This window comes from Macadamia integrifolia, chromosome 6 (genome assembly GCF_013358625.1).
Source record: "Macadamia integrifolia cultivar HAES 741 chromosome 6, SCU_Mint_v3, whole genome shotgun sequence".
Taxonomy (NCBI): domain Eukaryota; kingdom Viridiplantae; phylum Streptophyta; class Magnoliopsida; order Proteales; family Proteaceae; genus Macadamia; species Macadamia integrifolia.
In genome coordinates, this window is record NC_056562.1 from 26,092,570 (window position 1) to 26,111,794 (window position 19,225).

The 19,225-nt window shown below is 43.5% G+C and overlaps 1 protein-coding gene across 2 annotated transcripts in view; it reads left to right on the forward strand.

Annotated features, from left to right (window-relative positions):
* LOC122080884 (protein HEADING DATE 3A-like) overlaps positions 1-19,225 on the forward strand; it is a 64,290-nt gene that overhangs the window by 37,704 nt on the left and 7,361 nt on the right. Inside the window, exon 4 of one of the 2 annotated variants that reach the window (XM_042647763.1) lies at positions 8,301-8,324. The exons of the other annotated variant lie outside the window; for it this stretch is intronic. Coding sequence (XP_042503697.1) covers positions 8,301-8,324 — 24 coding nt within the window. The remainder of the gene's footprint in view (positions 1-8,300; positions 8,325-19,225) is intronic. 2 annotated transcript variants of the gene reach the window in all.

The window sequence follows — 19,225 nt, forward strand, 5'->3', positions numbered from 1 at the left end:
TGAGCCAGACTTGCTCCCCCTTTGGGTCTGTTGTACTCCCTATCACTTCTATTCCATTTTAAGGGTTAATAATTACCTGTTTGCCCACTTTGCTTTCTGACTCTTCCAACACTGTTGGCAAAAGGCATAGGTACATATTGGATCATACTTCCCTTCCTGATATTCCACTACTGCCAACCAAGCTAGTATTGGCTTCTCCAATCTGCTACTCCTGCCTATTCATAGTCAATGTAAAGAGGTGAGATTTGGGATGTTACATCATCCCCTTGGAGCAGATCCTCTGGCTGACCCTCTAAGTCAATGATTTTGGGGCTAAGATGTCGCCTCTTGGGCCACTTGGGAGACCCATATGTTTGTTGGGAGTCTTGTGATGGTCAGCCTGTGGTGGGTCTTGTCATCGGTGCATACTAGTAGAACCTATACGACTTCCCACATCTCTAGCTGGTCTTAGTCTTGGTGGCAGCACTCCACTCGCTTACGCCACATAAGGTGGAACATCAGGAAGGGTTGATGTGAGCTGTTGAAGCATTTGTCTGAATAGGGAGTTCATCTCCAGCATTTGAAGTTGTGAATTTGTGGTAGGCACTCTAAGGTCTAGCTACTGGAGTGATGGAGAAGGAAGGATTTCCACTGGTAGCACAGTTTCGGTACTCTGTTGTGCTCCCAACTGGCTAGTTCCTGCTTGGTCCACCTTTGAGATGACCTACTATCCAACCACAGGAGAGAGTGGTGGTGGTGGCATACCACCCAAGCATAAACTTTTCCTTACAATGAGTATTGGTTAGTGACTTTGTTAATAAGTTCCTATGGACAATGCCTATATGTTGCGTAAGAAATCATCCTAGGCTTCCCGTGAGTTGCACATAAGAGCAAAAAAAAGCGAGTGAGCACCAGGCTGCTGCGGCAGGGGACTCTCCAATGCCTAAGTCAAAAGAAATAAGAGAGAGTGAGCAATGGGATACTTCAGAGGGGGACCCTCCAATGCCTAAGTCAGATCTCTTTACAAATAGTAGTTCCAAGTAGAATGGAAAAGTTTCGATAAGTCAGATCTCTTTGCAAATAGTAGTTCCAAGTAGAATGGAAAAGTTTCGATCCCCTTGAAGGGGGTTTTACCTTGGTATTTATAGTTGATTGATGGAGTTGGAGTAAGGCGGTCATAGAGTGTCCCAACTTGGTATGTGTTCTAATGCTGGTAGGAGTCCAAGCATAGTAGGAGTTATGTCTGGAGAGTGTGTAGATAGCGATTATTTCAATTTTAGGAACCTTCTATATCCAGATTGATGGGGATCTCCCTTCCTTTAAGAAGTGACTAGGAGTCTTTCCCAATTAGGAAAGATCCGTTCCTCGCTTGGAGTCTACATATTCAACTAGGGGTAGATCTCCTTGCTGTGAATGATTGTCCTTTATCAAGGATTCTCCGAGCGTTGGTAGCTCAGTCACTCGATCGCTTGGCTCTTCGTCGAGCAGATGTGGATTTGGTGGTAACCAGACCTTGAGCTAGTCCTGGGTTACTTCCTTGATCCCTAAGACTGGTTCAGCCCAAGCCTGTCTCGCCCGGTCTTAGTTCCACATGTCGTGCTGGTATTGTTGAGTACATTTTGAGCATAATAGACACTAAATAAAAACATGAATTACAAAATATTTCATTATACATGCACGATTGGCTATGATTTGAAGCAAAAGTAATGAAAATAAACTAAACATGAGCTGAAAAATAAAAGATCATATTAACAAAATTGTAAAAAAAAATATATATATATATATATATACATCAAAAAATGGTTTAACTATCCCTAGACCCTACATGTGATCCTAAATGCAAAATATGACTATAAAACTTATCTTACTTTCATGATTGCTTAAAATAATTTTATTGAACATGATTTGAACCTTGGAACTATAATTTTAATATTCTATAATTGTGATAACCAATGTAATGCAAACATTGAAGATAAATCATGATACATGATCCCTAAATCCTTCTGAGATTACCCCACCCCCCCCCCCCCAAAAAAAAAAAAAGACATAAATAATCCGCTCCAAAATTGCATAACACTGTGTCTTATGTATAAAACCTAAATAGCAATCCAGTGCCTAAATTTAATATGTGAACATTCAAAAAAGTACTAAAATAGAGTCGCAAAAAATTATATTTTTAACATTATAGAATTAATAAATAACTGTAAAATCTTTAGCAACACTCGAGATTTCAAACCTATTCTCTTATTGCATGCAATGGTGTCCAACTTTCTCCACATGGATGCTATGAATCGCCCTCATTATAGATTTCCTTGATGTTCTTTTTTTGATGAGTTTATTTTTATGATGTAAGTCTGGGGCACCTTGTCTCTTTCTCCTGCTGATGGTATTGCCGAAGGTGGGGAAAGTTTCGTTGTCCCCCTTTCTTTGTTTGCGAGTTCCTTTGTTTGTTTTTTTTTTTTTTCATTCTTTCATTCTTAATATACTCGAACTTCATGGGGAAAAAAAAATTAATGAATAACTCAAAAAACAAATAGATTAAAGCAAAGAGGTATAATTCATTACCTAACACTATCGGTCATGTTAGGACGGCAATGTACATTACCATTAAAAGCATTTAACTCAAAGCAAAAACTATGTAAACTATGTGGGAGTTCAAAATATAAAGTAGTAGACTAACCTAAAAAGGGATTCCATAAAATTTCTTGGTTGGAACCATGCATATCTCAAGGAGAAGGCTTGGGATCCAAAAGACTATAGAAGTCGTATTTGGAGGTTGGGAGTACTTTCAGTTTTCATAAGACACCTTATCAGGATTTATTTGTTTATTTACTTTTTCCTAAGGGGTTGTGTAGTCTCTAGGAAATGTTTTTCAATAAATCTTACTCCAAACACATTGCATTTTGAGTGAGATATGATCAAAACAATGCAATTTTATTAAATAAGGTTGTGGGTTAGCCAATAGGAGGAAGTATAATCCTCTTTTTTTTTTCCTCCAAACTTTAGGATGTGATGAGCCAAAATCTGGCCACTAGATCGGTGCTGACCACCAGAGGCCACAAGCCCGAACTCTCACCTCGGTTTACTTAGGGCTGAGCCTTCACCTCAGCCTACTTAGTGTCGAGCCTTAGCCTTGGCCTTCCCTAGGCCGAACCTTAGACCTTCCCTAGGCTGAGCCTTCGCCTCAGCTTTCCCTGGGTCGAGCCTTCGCCTCGACCTTCCTTGGCTTGAGCTTTCTCCTTGACATAATCCTTCAATAAACCACAGCTAGGCTGATGCGGTGACCTAAGGCAACACGTAACCAGGGGAGCGTGGGAGACTGGTCCTGATTTTCAGGAACCACAATCTGCAAGGATCGTAGGTAGGACTCATACCACCCCCTCCCAAAATTCGGAACAACCTCAAATCCAAGAGTCCAGGGCCCTCACGGAAAAGAGGAATATTCTAGAGATCTTCTCTGGAATTAGGAATATTCTCAGAATCAATCAAGACCGAGTTACTTGTCAAGATTGGACTCTCCTCAACCGACTCTCTTCATTCACTATCTATAAATAGAAAGGTAAGCCCTGAGAAAAGGGGATCGATCACTTTTGTCAGAATAAGCTCTTTTGAGTAACTGTTGAGAAAAGAGTTGACTTAGGCATCGGAGAGTCCCCCGTCGGGTCAGCTCGGCTCTCCCATATCCTTTCTTCTGTGCAGGTCAAGAGTGAAAGATTAAGTCTTGCAAAGAAGATTGCTTGGTCAATTTTTACTGCATCAGATTAGTGCTATCTATGGGAATAAAAACAAAAAACTCTAATGTCGATGCAATTGCGCAGTGAACGAGTCGTGTCACCAACTACCCCTAAAACAAGATCCTATCAGTCTTGGCATCCGTAAACCCCCAAAAATCATCCCATGGCAGAACTAGAACATCCCACTCTAATGGAGGGACTGACACCGCGTCCGTCTATAACGAGTGTCTTGGAAGAACAAGCAACCAGCCCCCGTAAAAACGGGAATCGACGAGAGCCACTACAGAGCTCTTGACCCAAAGCGAATGAGTACCCCCATACTCGAAGGTCACGCGGCAATAGCATGACTCCTCCAGCAATGTCGAACGGATGCTAGAGGCACTCTATTTGCGAGTCTGGAGTTTCCCCTATAGTCGAAGCGAGTAGCAGACACCCTACTCAGACACGGTCATGCGCTTAGAGAGCATGCTGAACCCGCTGCCCACTAGAATCCGAACCTTTAGGACTCTTATAGGGAGCGAGCTGAGTATAGATGGGAGGCGCGGGGAAGTCCACGTTGAGCCCACTAGGAGCGTTCGACTCCTACTAATTAAGAGAGGCAAGATCTGGAGAGGCACCTCCAACAGTTGGCTGAGAAGGTAAAGAGCCTCCAAAAACCAATGCCAGACCTGGAAGTTGCTCCAGCCCACAATGCCTTATCAGATGAAATCATGGACATTGAGGTTCCTAGGAATTTTGTCATGCCCCAGATCCCTCTGACCATCTATTGTACTACAGCTAGGAAACGACAGTGCATACCAAGTCAGACGTCACGCTCTGTCGAGCCTTTGCAGCATCCTTGAAAGACGCGGCACTTTAGTGGATGTCAAGCCTGAGACCCAAGTCCATCCGAAGCTATGATGAGCTCACGAAGGCTTTCCTTGCATGATTCCAAGCGAGCATGAGGCAACTCCAGACACCCAGCAATGTGATGAACATGATACAAAAGCCTGGCGACCTATAAGGGACTTCCTCGCTTGGTTCACAAAGGCCGCATTGGAGCTGAAAAATCTGCCAGAGGGGGTTGCATATAGCTCATTATGCAATGGGATCACACATCCGGATCTAGTACGGTCTTTAGCTCTCGACCTACTAGTGACAATGCCAGATTTTTCGCAAAGGTGTAACAAATACACCAATATGGATGATGTACTGGCAGCCAAAGGGTTAGTGGAGAAACCCGAATTGGATAAAAAGAGAACTTAGTGCCCGAGGGAGGAAGATCGGGAGTACAAGAAAACCAAGCAAGATCGGCCAATGGACCAAGGGGATGCTCCAGAAAGGTACGAGATGGATAGGACAAGGACCAATATCCTGTTGGAAATCCAAGACCAGAAATTCCTGCTTGGCCCAGGTCAATGGTTGCCAAACCAGAAGAGAGAAATCCCAATAAATACTGCAAGTATCATAAGAACCACGGGAACGACACTGAGGACTGTAAAGCCCTGAAGAGGGAAATTGACAAACTCATCACTGTAGGCTATTTGAATAAGTACTTAGAGAAGAAATTTGGTGAGCAGCAGTGAGGCCTAGATGAGGCAGCGCTGAACCGATAAAAACCTGAGCAAGATATTGATCACGCCGACCTCCAGGCCAATCGGCCCATAGGACCTGGCATCCTAACCATTCTAAGAGGACCTACTATAGAGTCAGTGCGAAAGGCAAAGGCCCATGCCCATTTCGTACGCACCATCTAACAACTTATGAAAGCAGCCCGAGTGGACCCCGTAATCTCCTTCTCAGATTTCAATCTAGCCTCACAACGATGCAATCGTTATCCAACTAGTTGTCGCCAACCGACCATTCCATTGAGTGTTGGTGGACACTGGTGCAATTTTCGATCTTTGGCATATGAGGCATTCCAAAAACTTAGTCTAGGAGTAGGCAAGTTGAAACCCTTTAGCGGCCCGTTGTATGGATTCTCTGGTACCCCCTCAGAAATTGAAGGAACCATAGAGTTACCAGTAACCATCGGACATGACCCGAGAACAACCACGACAATAGTGAATTTCATGGTAGTGAAGATGGCATCGCCATACAATGTCATTCTCAGTCGTCTTGGGCTCAACAACATTAGTGCCGTCATTTCCACAAAACATATGAAGGTCAAGTTCCCTATACAGAACGGTATCGGAGAGTGCAGGTCAAGCCAGCACGAGTCAAGAGAGTGCTATGCTAGCTTTGTCAAGACCACAAAAATTCAATGCTTGGGCCTGGCTTGCCTCGTAGTGGTTGCAGATGCAGGGGAAGAAGGAAGAATGCACCGAGCCGAGCCAGTTGAGGAATTGCTAACCATTCCATTGTGCCAAGCCAAGCCAATAAAGACGGTGGCGGTTGGGGCTTTACTAAGCCAAGGACATCAAAAAGAGATTCTGGGTTTTCTCCAGGATAATCTAAATGTATTTATATGGAAATCATTAGATATGCTAGGGATCCCAAGAGAAGTAGTTGAGCATGGCCTCAACGTTAGGGAAAACTTCAAGCCGTTCCAGCAAAGGGGGAGAAATTTTTCCTAAGAGAGACAGGCAATAATAAATGAAGAGGTAGAAAAGCTACTGGTCTCAGGATTCATAAGGGAGATCAAATACCCCACCTAGCTAGCAAATGTTGTGATGGTGCCAAAATCCAATGGCAAGTGGCAGATCTACATAGACTATACTGACTTGAACACAAGCTTGCCCTAAGGATTGCTATCCACTGCCAAAGATTGACATATTGATAGATTCCATGGAAGGTCATGAAATGCTTACCTTCATGGATGCATACTCCGGGTACAATCAGATCCGGATGAAGAAAGAAGACGAAGAAAAAATCGCGTTCTTGATCGCCCAAGGGAATTTTTGTTACAAGGTAATGGCCTTTGGGTTAAAGAATGTAGGGGCCACTTATTAGAGGATGGTGAACTTCATAATCTGGAATTAAGTGGGGTGAAATATGGAGGTATACATCAATGACATGTTAGTTAAGAGTGGCAAGAGTAGCAACCATGTCGTAGACCTGAATGAAGCCTTCGAAGTTCTATGCAAAAATAAAATGAATTAAACCCTCCAAAGTGCGCTTTTGGGGTAACCTCTGGAAAGTTCTTAGGTTATTTGGTTTTCAAAAGAGGAATCGAAGCTAATCCTTTAAAGGTCAGGGCCATACAAGAGATGCAGCCACCAAGAAACGTGCAGGATGTTCAGAAGCTAACAGGCAGTATCGCAGCACTAAACCGATTTGTCTCTCGAGCAGGAGACAAGTGCCAACCATTCTTCAAGGCCCTAAAAGAGGTAAAGATCAGCAAGAAATTCGAGTGGTCAAAGGAGTATAGTGACGCATTCAAGAACATAAAGGCATAGTTGGCCAGTCCACCTCTACCAAGTCGACCCGAGCCAGGCGAAGTACTGCAGATCTATCTAGCAACGTCCCCCGTGGCCGTAAGTGCAGCCCTCATGAAAGAAGAAAAGAGACACTAGAGCCCAATTTATTATGTAAGCCACGTCCTCCTGAGTGCAGAGTCATGGTATACAAAAATTGAGAAGCTAGCATTTGCACTCGTGAAGGCTGCTCGAAAGCTCAGGCCCTATTTCTAGGCCCACACAGTAGCAGTGCTCATAGATCAGCCACTGAAGAGAATCCTCTATAGCCCAAGCGTCTCGGGTCACTTTGTAGCCTGGTCCATTGAATTAAGTGAACACAACATTGAATATCGGCCAAGAAATGCAATCAAGGGGCAAGCACTGGAAGACTTCATCATAGAATGTACTCTAGCAAAAGAAGAACAGGCTCAGGAAGATGCAAGGCTAGACCAGAAGTGGAAATTGCATGTCGATGGATCCAGCAATTCCTCTGGGAGTGGAGCAGGGATTATCTTCTTAAGCCCCGAGGGGCTCGCAATCCAGTGTGTGATAAGATTCACATTCCCAGTAACTAATAATGAAGCAGAGTATGAAGCCCTAATAGCTGGAATGAAACTAGCCAAAGTTGTACTGGAAGAGGAACTAGTGGCTTCCAGTGACTCACAATTGATGGTAAATCAAGTCAATGTGCAGTACAAAGCAAAGGAGGAAAGAATGTGCAAATACCTCTAGGAAATGAAATCCCTCACTAAGAAGTTCACAACATTCACAATGGTCCATGTACCAAGAGAAGAAAACTCCTCGGTCCATTCACTATCCAGGTTGGCAGCTCTACTGAAAAAGTCGAGCTAGGGACCATAGTGTATCTTGAGACACTTAACCGACCAGCATACCAATAGAATGAAGTCTAGAATAATGAAACACAGACTACCAAGACAGATTGGATGCACCCTATCATCAGCTGCCTAAGGGATGACCACCTTCCAGAGGACCGAGCCGAGGCATGAACAGTGAAGCAAAGGGCTGCAAATTATACAATGCAAAGTGGGATACTTTACAAGAGGTCTTTCTCAGGGCCATTGCTGAAATGCTTGGGACCAACTCAGGCAGCGGCCGCTCTAAAAGAGTTCATGAAGGAATTTGAGGAAGTCACATGGGAGGTCGAGCACTAGCATATAAAGTACTGCGCCAATGATTCTATTGGCCTAAGATGCAACAAGAGGAAATGCAGTTCGTGCGATGGTGTTTCAAGTGTCAAATACATGCCTCTATGCCCCACGTCCCGGTAACAAATTTGTGCTCAATTATATGCCCCATTCCATTTGCAATGTGGGGAATCGACATCCTTGGGCAGTTCAAGAAAGGCAGAGGTGGAGTAAAATTCCTCATCATGACAATTGACTACTTCGCCAAGTGGGTGGAGGCTCACCCCTGGAAAGGATAACTGAGCCAGCCATGGAAAAGCTCGTATGCGACGATGTCATTTACTGCTTCAGCGTTCCCAAAATCCTGCTAACCGGTAACGAAAAATAGTTCGATAATCAAAATTTCAGACGTTTCTTTGAGAGACATGGAGTTAGTTTCCACAACACTTTGGTGGGACACCCGCAAGCAAATGGACAAGTAGAAAAGACTAACCAGACTTTGCTTGAAGGGATAAAGAAAAGGCTAGACCCAGCAAAAGAAAATTGGCCAGATTAATTGTTGAGTGTCCTATGGTCCTATATGAAAATGGATAGGACCCCAACAAAGGAGACACCTTTCAGGTTAGCATATGGGATAGAAGCCCTAACACCAATGGAGGTTGCCCAAGTTTCCTTCCATGCAACAGCCTTTAAAGGGGCGCACAATAAAGATGGACCATGGGCCAACCTTGACTTCATTGATGAAGTCCGTGAAGAAGCTCTGCTCCAGAATGAGGCATATAAGCAAAGGACAACACAATTCCACAACAAAAGAGTGAAGACTTGGAGCTTTACAGTGGGTGATCTAATTCTAAGGCAAGCTACCGTTTTAGACCCTCGAGGTTTCGAAAAACTTAGCACAAACTGGGAAGGTCCCTACATAGTTTCCAGGGTAGTCCACCCAAGAGCATACCACTTACAGACCCTAGAGGGCAGTACCGTACAGAGAGCATGGAACGCAAAAAATCTTAAGAAATTCTATCAGTAGTTTTCTTTTTCAGCAGCGTTTTTTTAGCAATTATTAGAAAAACATGTTTTTCCTTTTGAAAAGTTTATTTCGTTGATAGCATTTACATCAAATTAATTAATGCTCATTTGGTTCTTGACACATCTCAGCAGCCTTGTAACCGTTCATTCAATTAAAGGCAAATGCCTCTTTATCTCTAAATTATGCAAATAATTTCTCTCTGGTATCACCTCTAACTGTTTTCTGAGTCTCAAGACTCCTATCAAAGAATAGCAGCTCAGCCCTGGCTTCTCTCATTCCCAAAAGAAAGCCCTTATCTTTAAGGTAATAAATTAAAAGCCCTTATCTTTAAGGCAAAAACGCTAAAAGCCCTTATCTTTAAGGCTGGAAAATGAAAGCCCTTATCTTTAAGCCAAAAGCTAGAAGCCCTTACCCTTAAGGCAAGAAAGTAAAAGCTCCTATCTTTGAGGCATGTCAAAACCCTAATCACAAAGATGAGAAGCTGAGCTAAGCACTATCACTACCTCGGCACTGACTGAAAGGCTATTCCCTCCCCAAAACGGAGGATAAGGAAAAAACTAGCCACCACTGCAGCGCTGACCAGCATAAACCATTCACCTGAGCACTAGCCTCGCCATTCCTTGGGCCGAGCTTTTACCTTAGCCTCCTTTGAGCAGAGCTCTCACCTCAGCCTCCTCAAGGCTGAGCTATTACCTTGGTCTTCCTTGGGCCAAACTATAGCCCAGACATTATTCCTCAAGTAGCTACAGATGGGCCAGTAATAGTAACCTATGGCAACAAGGCAAAAAGTTCAGCTTTACCTAGCAAAAGACACTACCGGGCACAGATCGCCAGAATGTGAAACATATAAAGACACAACATTTAATCAAAAAACAAAAAAGGAAAAAGTTGCATAGATAAAATTTCTTCATTAAATCAATAGCTGTGTTCACAAAGGCTTCCTTTTATAAAAAAGAAGAAAAGACAGGGAAGAACCAACCATTTACAAGTGGCATTCTTATGCCAAAAAAAAAAGGAGGGGAAAAGAAGAAGAGAGAAAGGGGGAGAGAGAAAAATAATGCTGACATCACATCACTAGTCATCCTTCTTCGGGTCGGTGACCTTGGCAATAGGCTCTGGGTTCACTTCTTCTCCGTGATCATCCAGACCCACGGGTTGCATCGAAGACTCAGGAGAAGGAGGAACATAGTGCTCGTACTCACTAACATTAAGAGAAGGATACTTTCCTAAGACGAAGTTGATCGTGGTGTTTGAGCCAAGGTTAAACGAAGTGGTGTTCATGCTGATCACCCATGCTTGTCCCTCCGGAGAGGCTACGTACCTCTCAATGGCCCTCTCCTTGGCTAACTTCAGCTCAGCCCAGTGTTTCTCCTCCATTGCTTCCACCTAAGCTACATGCTCCTCCTTCAGTTTTTTCAAACCCTCCTAATCCTCTGTAATCTCTTCTTGAAGCACCTCCTTAGCCTTCACAAGGTTGGTGTTCACTTGGAGTTGCTTGGCCACTTCTATCACCAAGTCATCCACCCTTTTCTCCGAGGTCACGGCCCGACTCTATTCGACACGGGCTTTCTTATAAGCCACCTTAAGTTGACCCGAAGTTTTAGTCAACTCCCCATGAATCTGTTTAGCCTCATCCTCAGCACTAACACGAGCATGTGCCATCCACTCAAACCAAACGGCAGCCTCCATCGACCAATTGAATCCCTGCACAAAACAGATTCAGATTAGCTCAACCAAGAGGAAAGAGAAGAAGAGATTAGGTGACTCACATCACAGATATGGTGATAGACATTCTCAGAAAAATATAAGTCAACATGCCCCCTCACTCCTTTGGTGTGGAGCCAAGATGGCCCCGAATGCCCCAGATCTGAGCATCATGCGGGTTCGAAATAGTAGCAGTCTCACCTAGCAAATCCCATGCTGGGGGCACGACCTTCACCAAGCCAGTTGACTCAGGCCTATCACCCGTGTCGACATGGCTAGGAGATTGCTCCTCATATTGCCTCTTACGATCACCCTGCTCCCCAAGAGGAGGTTGGTGGTATGCCTGGGGCGGCATCTTTCTTGAACTCATCCCCTTAGTCCCCACCGGGGCAGGCCAAGCAAGGGGGGCTGCCATGTTCTTACCTTTGCTCGGCACACCGTGTTGAGCCAAAGCCTTGGCCGGAGGACTCTTCCCTTTGTTGGTCGTGGCTCGATCATGATAGGAATGGCCTTAGTGGCCCCGACGCTGTTGGGAATAGCTTTACTGCCATTGGAACCACCAACAGCTCCCTTCCCCTTCTCTGCAACTCTTTTGGTTGCCTACTCGGCTGCCTGTGCCTTCCTGGCCTGAGCCGCGACCATAGCAAGTTATTGGGGATCAATAGCCACATCTACCACTACAAAAGCAAATACAAATCTAACATTAAAGGATGGCATGCAACAACAAAGCACAAGATGGAGAACCTAAGTTAGACTGAGCTCTCACCCTCCTTTGTAAATTCACTAAGCTCCCACTCACGGAGGAAATCCTCATCTGTCAGATCTCTGAGTCCACCACTTCCCTAGCCAAGCACATTTAGACGGTCTGGATGTCATCTTCACCAAGGGTAGGAGCTTGGTTCAATTTCTTAATATTTGGACTCATCCAAGCCCCTTTGAAAGGATTCCCAGGCATCGTCACGTAGAAGAACCAATCCTTCCAGTTCTTCACAGATGTGGGCTTATGGGTAAACATTTGCAATTTCCCATACGGCCCATCTCTGTTCCTACGGGTAAAGTAGTACCACCCAGAACGGTGCCTCTTCAGAATAAAGAACCGACAGAAGGCATCTAGGCTCACGTCTCGTTGAATCTTTGACACAAAGACTTCAAAGCTGAGTAGAGTTCGTAGGAGTTTGGCATCAGTTGGCTCAATGCGATTCCCCATAAATCCAGGGCCAAGCATACTAGCTCGGGATCGAGGATTCAAAGGCCGCATTGGAACACTACATCATATAGTGCCACCTCATCCCCATAAGTATCCATCGATTCTCCCTCATCGAGAACCCTCATCACTACAAGTTCAGAGCCTTGACCGTCATAATGCTTCTTTTGGTTCCCTTGGCCTTCTCATCGAAAGAAGATGTCGAGCCTTCCCCCTTAGATCCCTCGGGTCCCCCTTCGATGGAAGCTTCGGCCCTAGCTGCCGTAGCAGCAAGAGCTTCCCTCACAGTTGCCTCGAGGGGCTCTCTCGAAGATGCTACCTTGAGACCTACCCTATCTTGGCCACCTGACGCCACGGCTTCCCTAGAAGAATCAAACCCAGGGCTATTGCCTAAGCTAGAGCTACCAGAGGAACTTTCATCAGAAGAGGAAGGTGTCATCACAGGCTTAAGTCGGACTGTACAATCCCCTATAGGCCTTACTACGACCAGTGGAGGGGGTTGGTCAGGCATAGCGGCACCGAGGGATCCCACACCTTGTCTAGGGTGATCCTTGTTCATAGGACCGGAAGGAAGAATAGAGGAAGAGCGAGTAGTGACCATAACTTACTGATGAAAATTGGAGAGTGACCAAAAACTAAAAACTTCAAGAATGACTCAGCTGAGCTAGAACTCCAGTTGTCGTCGCACCGAACACTTCTAGCCAGTCAAGTCCTAAGTCGAACGAGTGAAATATGGCAAGGACGAGTGCCTATTTATAGGATGCAAAGGTGAAGAATCAAACAGTATAGATCGATCGGACGTTATGGCTGGGATTCGTGGGCGCTTTGCCTTCATGAGGTAAGAGTTTATGCCAGTGCTATGTGTCAGGCCTAGTGCAACTCGTGCTGAAAAGGCGACGCATGATCTTCAAATATTAATGACAATGCTCCATACCAGAGAAGGCTCTGAAGTATTGACCCCATCGTCCAGAGCGGGGGGCTAGTGATGAGAAATCTGGCCATTAGATCGGCACTAACCAGCAGAGGCCACATGCCCGAACTCTCACTCAGTTTTTTTAGGCCGAGCCTTCACCTCGGCCTACTTAGTATCAAGCCTTCGCCTCAGCCTTCCCTGGGCCAAGCCTTAGCCTCAGCCTTCCTTGGGTCGAACCTTAGCCTCGGCCTTCCTTGGACCGAGCCTTCGCCTCGGCTTTCCCTAGGCCGAGCCTTTGCCTCGGCCTTCCTTGGCCCAAGCTTTCTCCTTAACATAATCCTTCAAGAAACCACGGCCAGGCTATTGCGGTGACCTGAGGCAACACATAACCAAGGGAGCATGGGAGAGCGGTCTTGATTTTCAAGAACCACAATCCACGAGGATCACAGGAAGGACTCATACCACCCCCCCAAATTCGGAACAACCTCAACTCTAGGAGTCTAGGGCCTTCACAGAAAAGAGGAATATTTCAGAGATCATCCCTAGAATCAGGAATATTCTGGGAATCAATCAAGAGCGAGTTACTTGTCAAGATTGGACTCTCCTCAACCGATTCTCTTCATTCACTATCTATAAATAGCAAGGTAAGCTTTGGGAAAAGGGGATCGATCACTTTTTTCAGAATAAGCTATCTTACGTAACTATTGTGGAATGATCTGACTTAGGCATCAGAGACCCCTGGCAGGTCAGCCCGGCTCTCCCTCGTCCTTTCTTCTGTGCTGGTCCAGAGTGAAAGATCAAGTCTTGCAAAGAAGATTGCCTGGTTAATTTTTACCGCATCGGGATGTAACCTCTTAGAACGATTCTAAAGGAAATTTGAGACTTTCAGGAAAAATATTGGTTGACTTAGGAGTTAAAATAAAAATAAATAGATAAAAAAGGAAATATATCTCTGTATGGGAGTGCAACATATGCTATCACTCCCTAAGTCTATCTCCCTCCTCTCACAATAGAGGGGCAGATATGTTATTTCATTAGAGGAAAGAGAAAGATTCAGGGAGGTTCTAGAATATGCTACGCTCCTAGATAGAGTTCATTTTCCCAACAATAATAATTAAAAAAAGGGCAAAAAAAAACTTTGTCTGCTTACGTGGCCACTACACCAGTACACAAGCCAGTGGGAGGCTATGTAGAGGCATCTAGGTGAGGAGCAACGTGATCTTTTTATGCTTGCTTGTGTCTGCTCGTAAATTCATGCAAGTGTAGGGTTCTTTTTTAAGTGTTGCCCTTGTAGGATTCTAAACTTGCAAGTTACATAATCTTTTTCCTCGATATCGGATTGAGGTGATTCTAGATGCGATTGAAATCCTTTTTGAGGTAATTTGAAATGAAATGAAATCATGGGACTTTTATTTTAAGAAAGAGTTATAATCCCAAAAATTAACAACAGTGCCATTAGGCCCAAAATAGATTTTTTTTTTGCAAAATAAAATCATATTTTAATCTAGGATTCTTATGAAAAAATTCAACTAGTCCTTATATTTGGTCGAAGTATGAGATCGTTAGGTTGACTTCTTCACAGAACTCGGCTTACTAGGTTTTTTATTGCAAAGAGATAGGTTTTAAAACATGGGATCATTCTCAACCAATAATCATTTGGATTGGATTGGAGTCGGTTGTGATCAGAGTGGATCGGATTGGTGTTGGTTGTGATCGAGGTGTTGATGGATTTACCTCTGTTTAAGAAAAATGGCATTTTGGATTATATTATCCTTATAACTTATCAATAGATTGATATCGGATTGGTCAGAATTGAGGATCAGTCTAGACCAATATCAATCCGTTTGATGTTGACAATCCAATCCAATCCAATTTTTAAAACTATGGTGGAGAGAGAAAGACTTCTCTTAGTCTAGTTTAAAAAAAGAAACAATTTCCATGTAGACTTATTCAAGAAGTACATATCATAAAAATAGTGTATTATGTGCTTTTAGAAAGAGAAAAGTATCAAAGAGAGAGATCCTCCCAACTCAAATCTCACTAAGAGTACTTTGTTTATTCTATTTAAAAGTAGTCAAAACGAAAGCGTAGAATAGTTGCATTCTTATCTCTATTGCTTTTTTGGTCTGGTTTCTAGTTCCTTTCCATTTTATCTCTAATCTTAGAATGTTCTAATGGATCTAAAGCACAACCTTATATTTTTTTTTCACTGTATAAACAAGTCAAGATATTTCTTATTTTTTTTGGTCAAATAAAAAATTAGGATACATGTCATATTATGATCCATGGAAGGTTTTTTTTTTTTTTTTTTTTGCTAGAGGATAATTTTATTAAAAGCAAAAGAAAAACAAACCAACAAATACAAGCATCCAAAAAATGGCAAGACACAGGATCCCACCTTCAGCATTGCCATCAGCATGACCCCAGACCGCCCACTACTTAAACCTATAATAAGGCCTAGAAGCTTCATCCCTCACCAGCAAATCTGAAACATAGAGCGGGAACCTGTTGTTGAAAGAAGAGCACCTCGCTTTAGCAACTTTCTTAGCTAGAAAATCCGCCACCAAGTTTCCTTCTCTAAAATTGTGAGATATTTTCCATGTTCTCCTCTCCAAGTACAATGTTATGTGGTTCCATCTCTGCATGGAAAACCAAGGAATTTTTTGTTGCACCACCATAACCACTGCTGCTGAGTCTGATTCTATCATGAGGAAAGAATAGACATCTCCTTAGCTTTCATTAGCCCCTGCATCAGACCTTCAAACTCCGCTTCATAAATTTCTTTGACCCCCAGATACACACTGCATGACCACAGGCATCTACCATTATGATCTCCCATGATCATTCCAGCCCCCGCATTTCCAGGATTCCCCAGAGAACTTCCGTCAAAGTTGAGCTTAACGCACCCCATAGGTGGTTTGCACCACAAAACTTCCAGAGGACTTATTCACATACTAATAATATTCAGGCCCAACCTTCTGCAACTGAGAATATCATTCACCAATTTTATTATGATTTTCACTTCAGGGATGCTCCCTCTAATGTCCTTCCTTATCATGTCAAGCACATACCTTAGTTGCCTCTACCGATCTTCAAAACACGGGCCATTTCTTTCTTTCCAGATATTTTCAGCTTCAATGGTGAAAGCAATGGACCACGCCTCTTGAGGTTAGAAACCTTAATTTTCCTTTTCCACCACTTTGTGAAACCTTGCAAAGACTCATGATTTCTCCAGGGAATAGCAAACCGGTCACAAACGTTCTTCCAAACTTCCCCTGCAAATGGGTAGAGCACCAAGAGGTGGTCCATGTCCTCACACGAACGTCTGCACAACTAAGATCTTTATGCCATATTAGCACCTTTCCTCATAATCGCCCCATCAATAGCCAATTTCTCATACATAATCCTTCACCCAAATATAGATAATCAAGGGTGCAACTGCTTACACCAAATCAGCGCCTCCCAAGCTACAACCTCCTTTTTCCATCTGATATGATCCCAAGCAAATTTAATGAAGAATTTCCCATCTGAGTTGGGGCTCCATACACACAAGTTTTCGCACTCTTATCTAGGAAGGGGAATCTCCATCGCTTTTTGCATAATTTCGTTCATTGTATTCGACTGGTCATTAGGGAATTGCCATTCAAAATTCCCTATGACTCTATCAACCTTACCATTAAAGGCTTCAGTAGGGCCTGACTCCATCTCCATTAATTCAGCAATAGTCTTTGAGCCCAACCACTTATCCTTCAAGAAATTTATTTTCTTTCCATTCCCTACTATCCATCTTTCCTTCGAGGACACAAAATCCCACATTTTTTTGAAGCCCGACCAAATTGATGAAGACTTATAGCCTTTCCTCAGTGTCCCATCTTCTTTAATGAACCTTGCTCTCAGGAAGCTGTAAGCTAGGTCATCATCATGTTTAGCCTTCCAAACTGCCTTGGACAGCATTGCTTAATTGACCTCTCTTAGCCTTCATAGTCCTAGGCCACCCTCAGATTTTGGCTTGCAGCACTGGTCCCAACTCACTGTAATGGCCCTAGACATGTCTACATCCCATGTCCAGATGAAATTTCTAATCCATTTCTCCATAGTCTTGATTAGCTCAGATGGCCACTAGTACACTGAGATACTATGCATGGGCATTCTAGCCACAACTACCCTAATCAGCTCCACTCTACCAGCCATAGATAAAAACCTTCCCTTGTACTTAGTTGGCAGATGACAGACAGGAATACCCAGCTCCAATCCTATTGCCTGTTTCCTAGCTGCTAGGATGTTCCCCAAAAACAACTTGTTCTTGTCCAAGCTAATGCATTGGCCAGAATATTCTTCATACATGGTTAGGAAGGATTTGAGATTCCTGACATACCCTATGACGCGTTGGTGAAGATGAAGATGTCATCGGCAAACAATATATGCCCCGGAGTTTGGACCCCACAAGGACCATGCAATTCCTTGATCTTCTTCTCCCTGATCAGCCGATTCAACCCTCTACGCAGAACCTCCTTTGCCAAAATAAATAACAAAGGAGATACAGGATCTCCTTACCTCAGCCCTCTTTCAACATCAAAGAACCCTATAGGACCACCGTTCAACATAATGGAGATTTTTGAAGAAGCCAATATCTAATAAATCCATCCATCCAGATTTATGAGAATCCAAACTTCCTCATAACTGAGGACAAAATATTCCAATCAATAGTGTCAAACGCCTTCTTGATATCTATTTTAATACCCATTCTTCCTCCTCTCATCGTTGCTGACATCATATTTGCAAGTTTTGAAGCCAAGTAGATATTAGTATGCATAATTTTCCCCTTTTGAAAAGCCCCCTGCTCATCTGAGATCAGTCTCAGGAGATAATTGGCTAGTCTCAGAGCTAACACCTTCGAAATTATCTTGCAGAGAAAATTACCCATACACAAGGGTCTGAATTTTTCCAAGGGTTCAACCCCTTCAACTTTTAGAGCAAAAGAAAATTATTATTGATCCCCTGGGGCATAAAACCAGTGCTGAAAAAGCTAGGGATCGCATTACACACATCATATACAATAATATCCTAGCAATGTTTATAGAACTCACTAGGGAAACCATCCGGACCCGAAGAGCTAGCAAGATCCAAGGCCCAAACCTCCTCTTTGATCTCCTTACTGGTAGGCAATTTGTCCATACTTCTTCTATCATTGTTATCCAACTCACGGGGAATGCAGTTAAGCAGCTATGGGTGATCAGCCAAGAGAGCCTCTTTATGGAACCTGTCATAGTTCTCCACCACGTAATGCTCAAGATCTCCTCTCTCAGAGATCACAGTTCCATCCTCCTTCTTTAAGCTTCTAATATTGTTTTTTATTCTTCTCATCTCTGCAGACAGATGGAAGATCACGAAGCTTCTTCCAGCGAATTCTCAACTTTTCAGCCCACATCTTCTCATAATTCTCCATAGCTTTTAAATACCTTGTCTTTGCATCTGCCTCCTGAGAAAATAATGCATCATCCAAGCCATTTTCTTCAATTCTCTACTGAATCACCTCCATCTCCTTTTTTGCCTCCTCGAGCACCACATTAAAATTAGGATACATATTTCTTACCCAAAGCTTCAAAGCAACCTTGAGTCTTTTAAGTTTCTGAACAACCCTATACATGTTAATGCTTGCTGTCCAAAAACTTCAAGAGACCTAACCACCTGCATAAAATCACTGTGCTCCACCCAATGCCTATGAAACCTGAAAGGCCAATTTTTCGGTTTCATTCCTGGCACAGAGTTGATGAAAATTGGAGCATGATCAGACCCAATTGTCTGAAGCACCTGCTACACACCCTCATGAAAAAATTCAACATAGGCATCATTACAAAAAGCTCCTATCTAACACAGCCGATACATTACCTCTCCTCCTATTATTGGTCTAAGTGAACTTTCTACCTTGGGAAGGAAGTTACATCAAATCACATGAGTCCACCATGGCACCGAACTCAACCACTGAACCCATATTAAAGGCACTTGGGCCTCTCTTCTCATGTGACCCAAGGGTTGCATTAAAGTTCCCAACCACAAGCCAAGGAAAGCTAGGACTAGGCCCCAAGGCTGCCAAATTTTCCCAAAGCTCTCTTCTTCTAGCTCAAAAATAGGTCGCATGTAC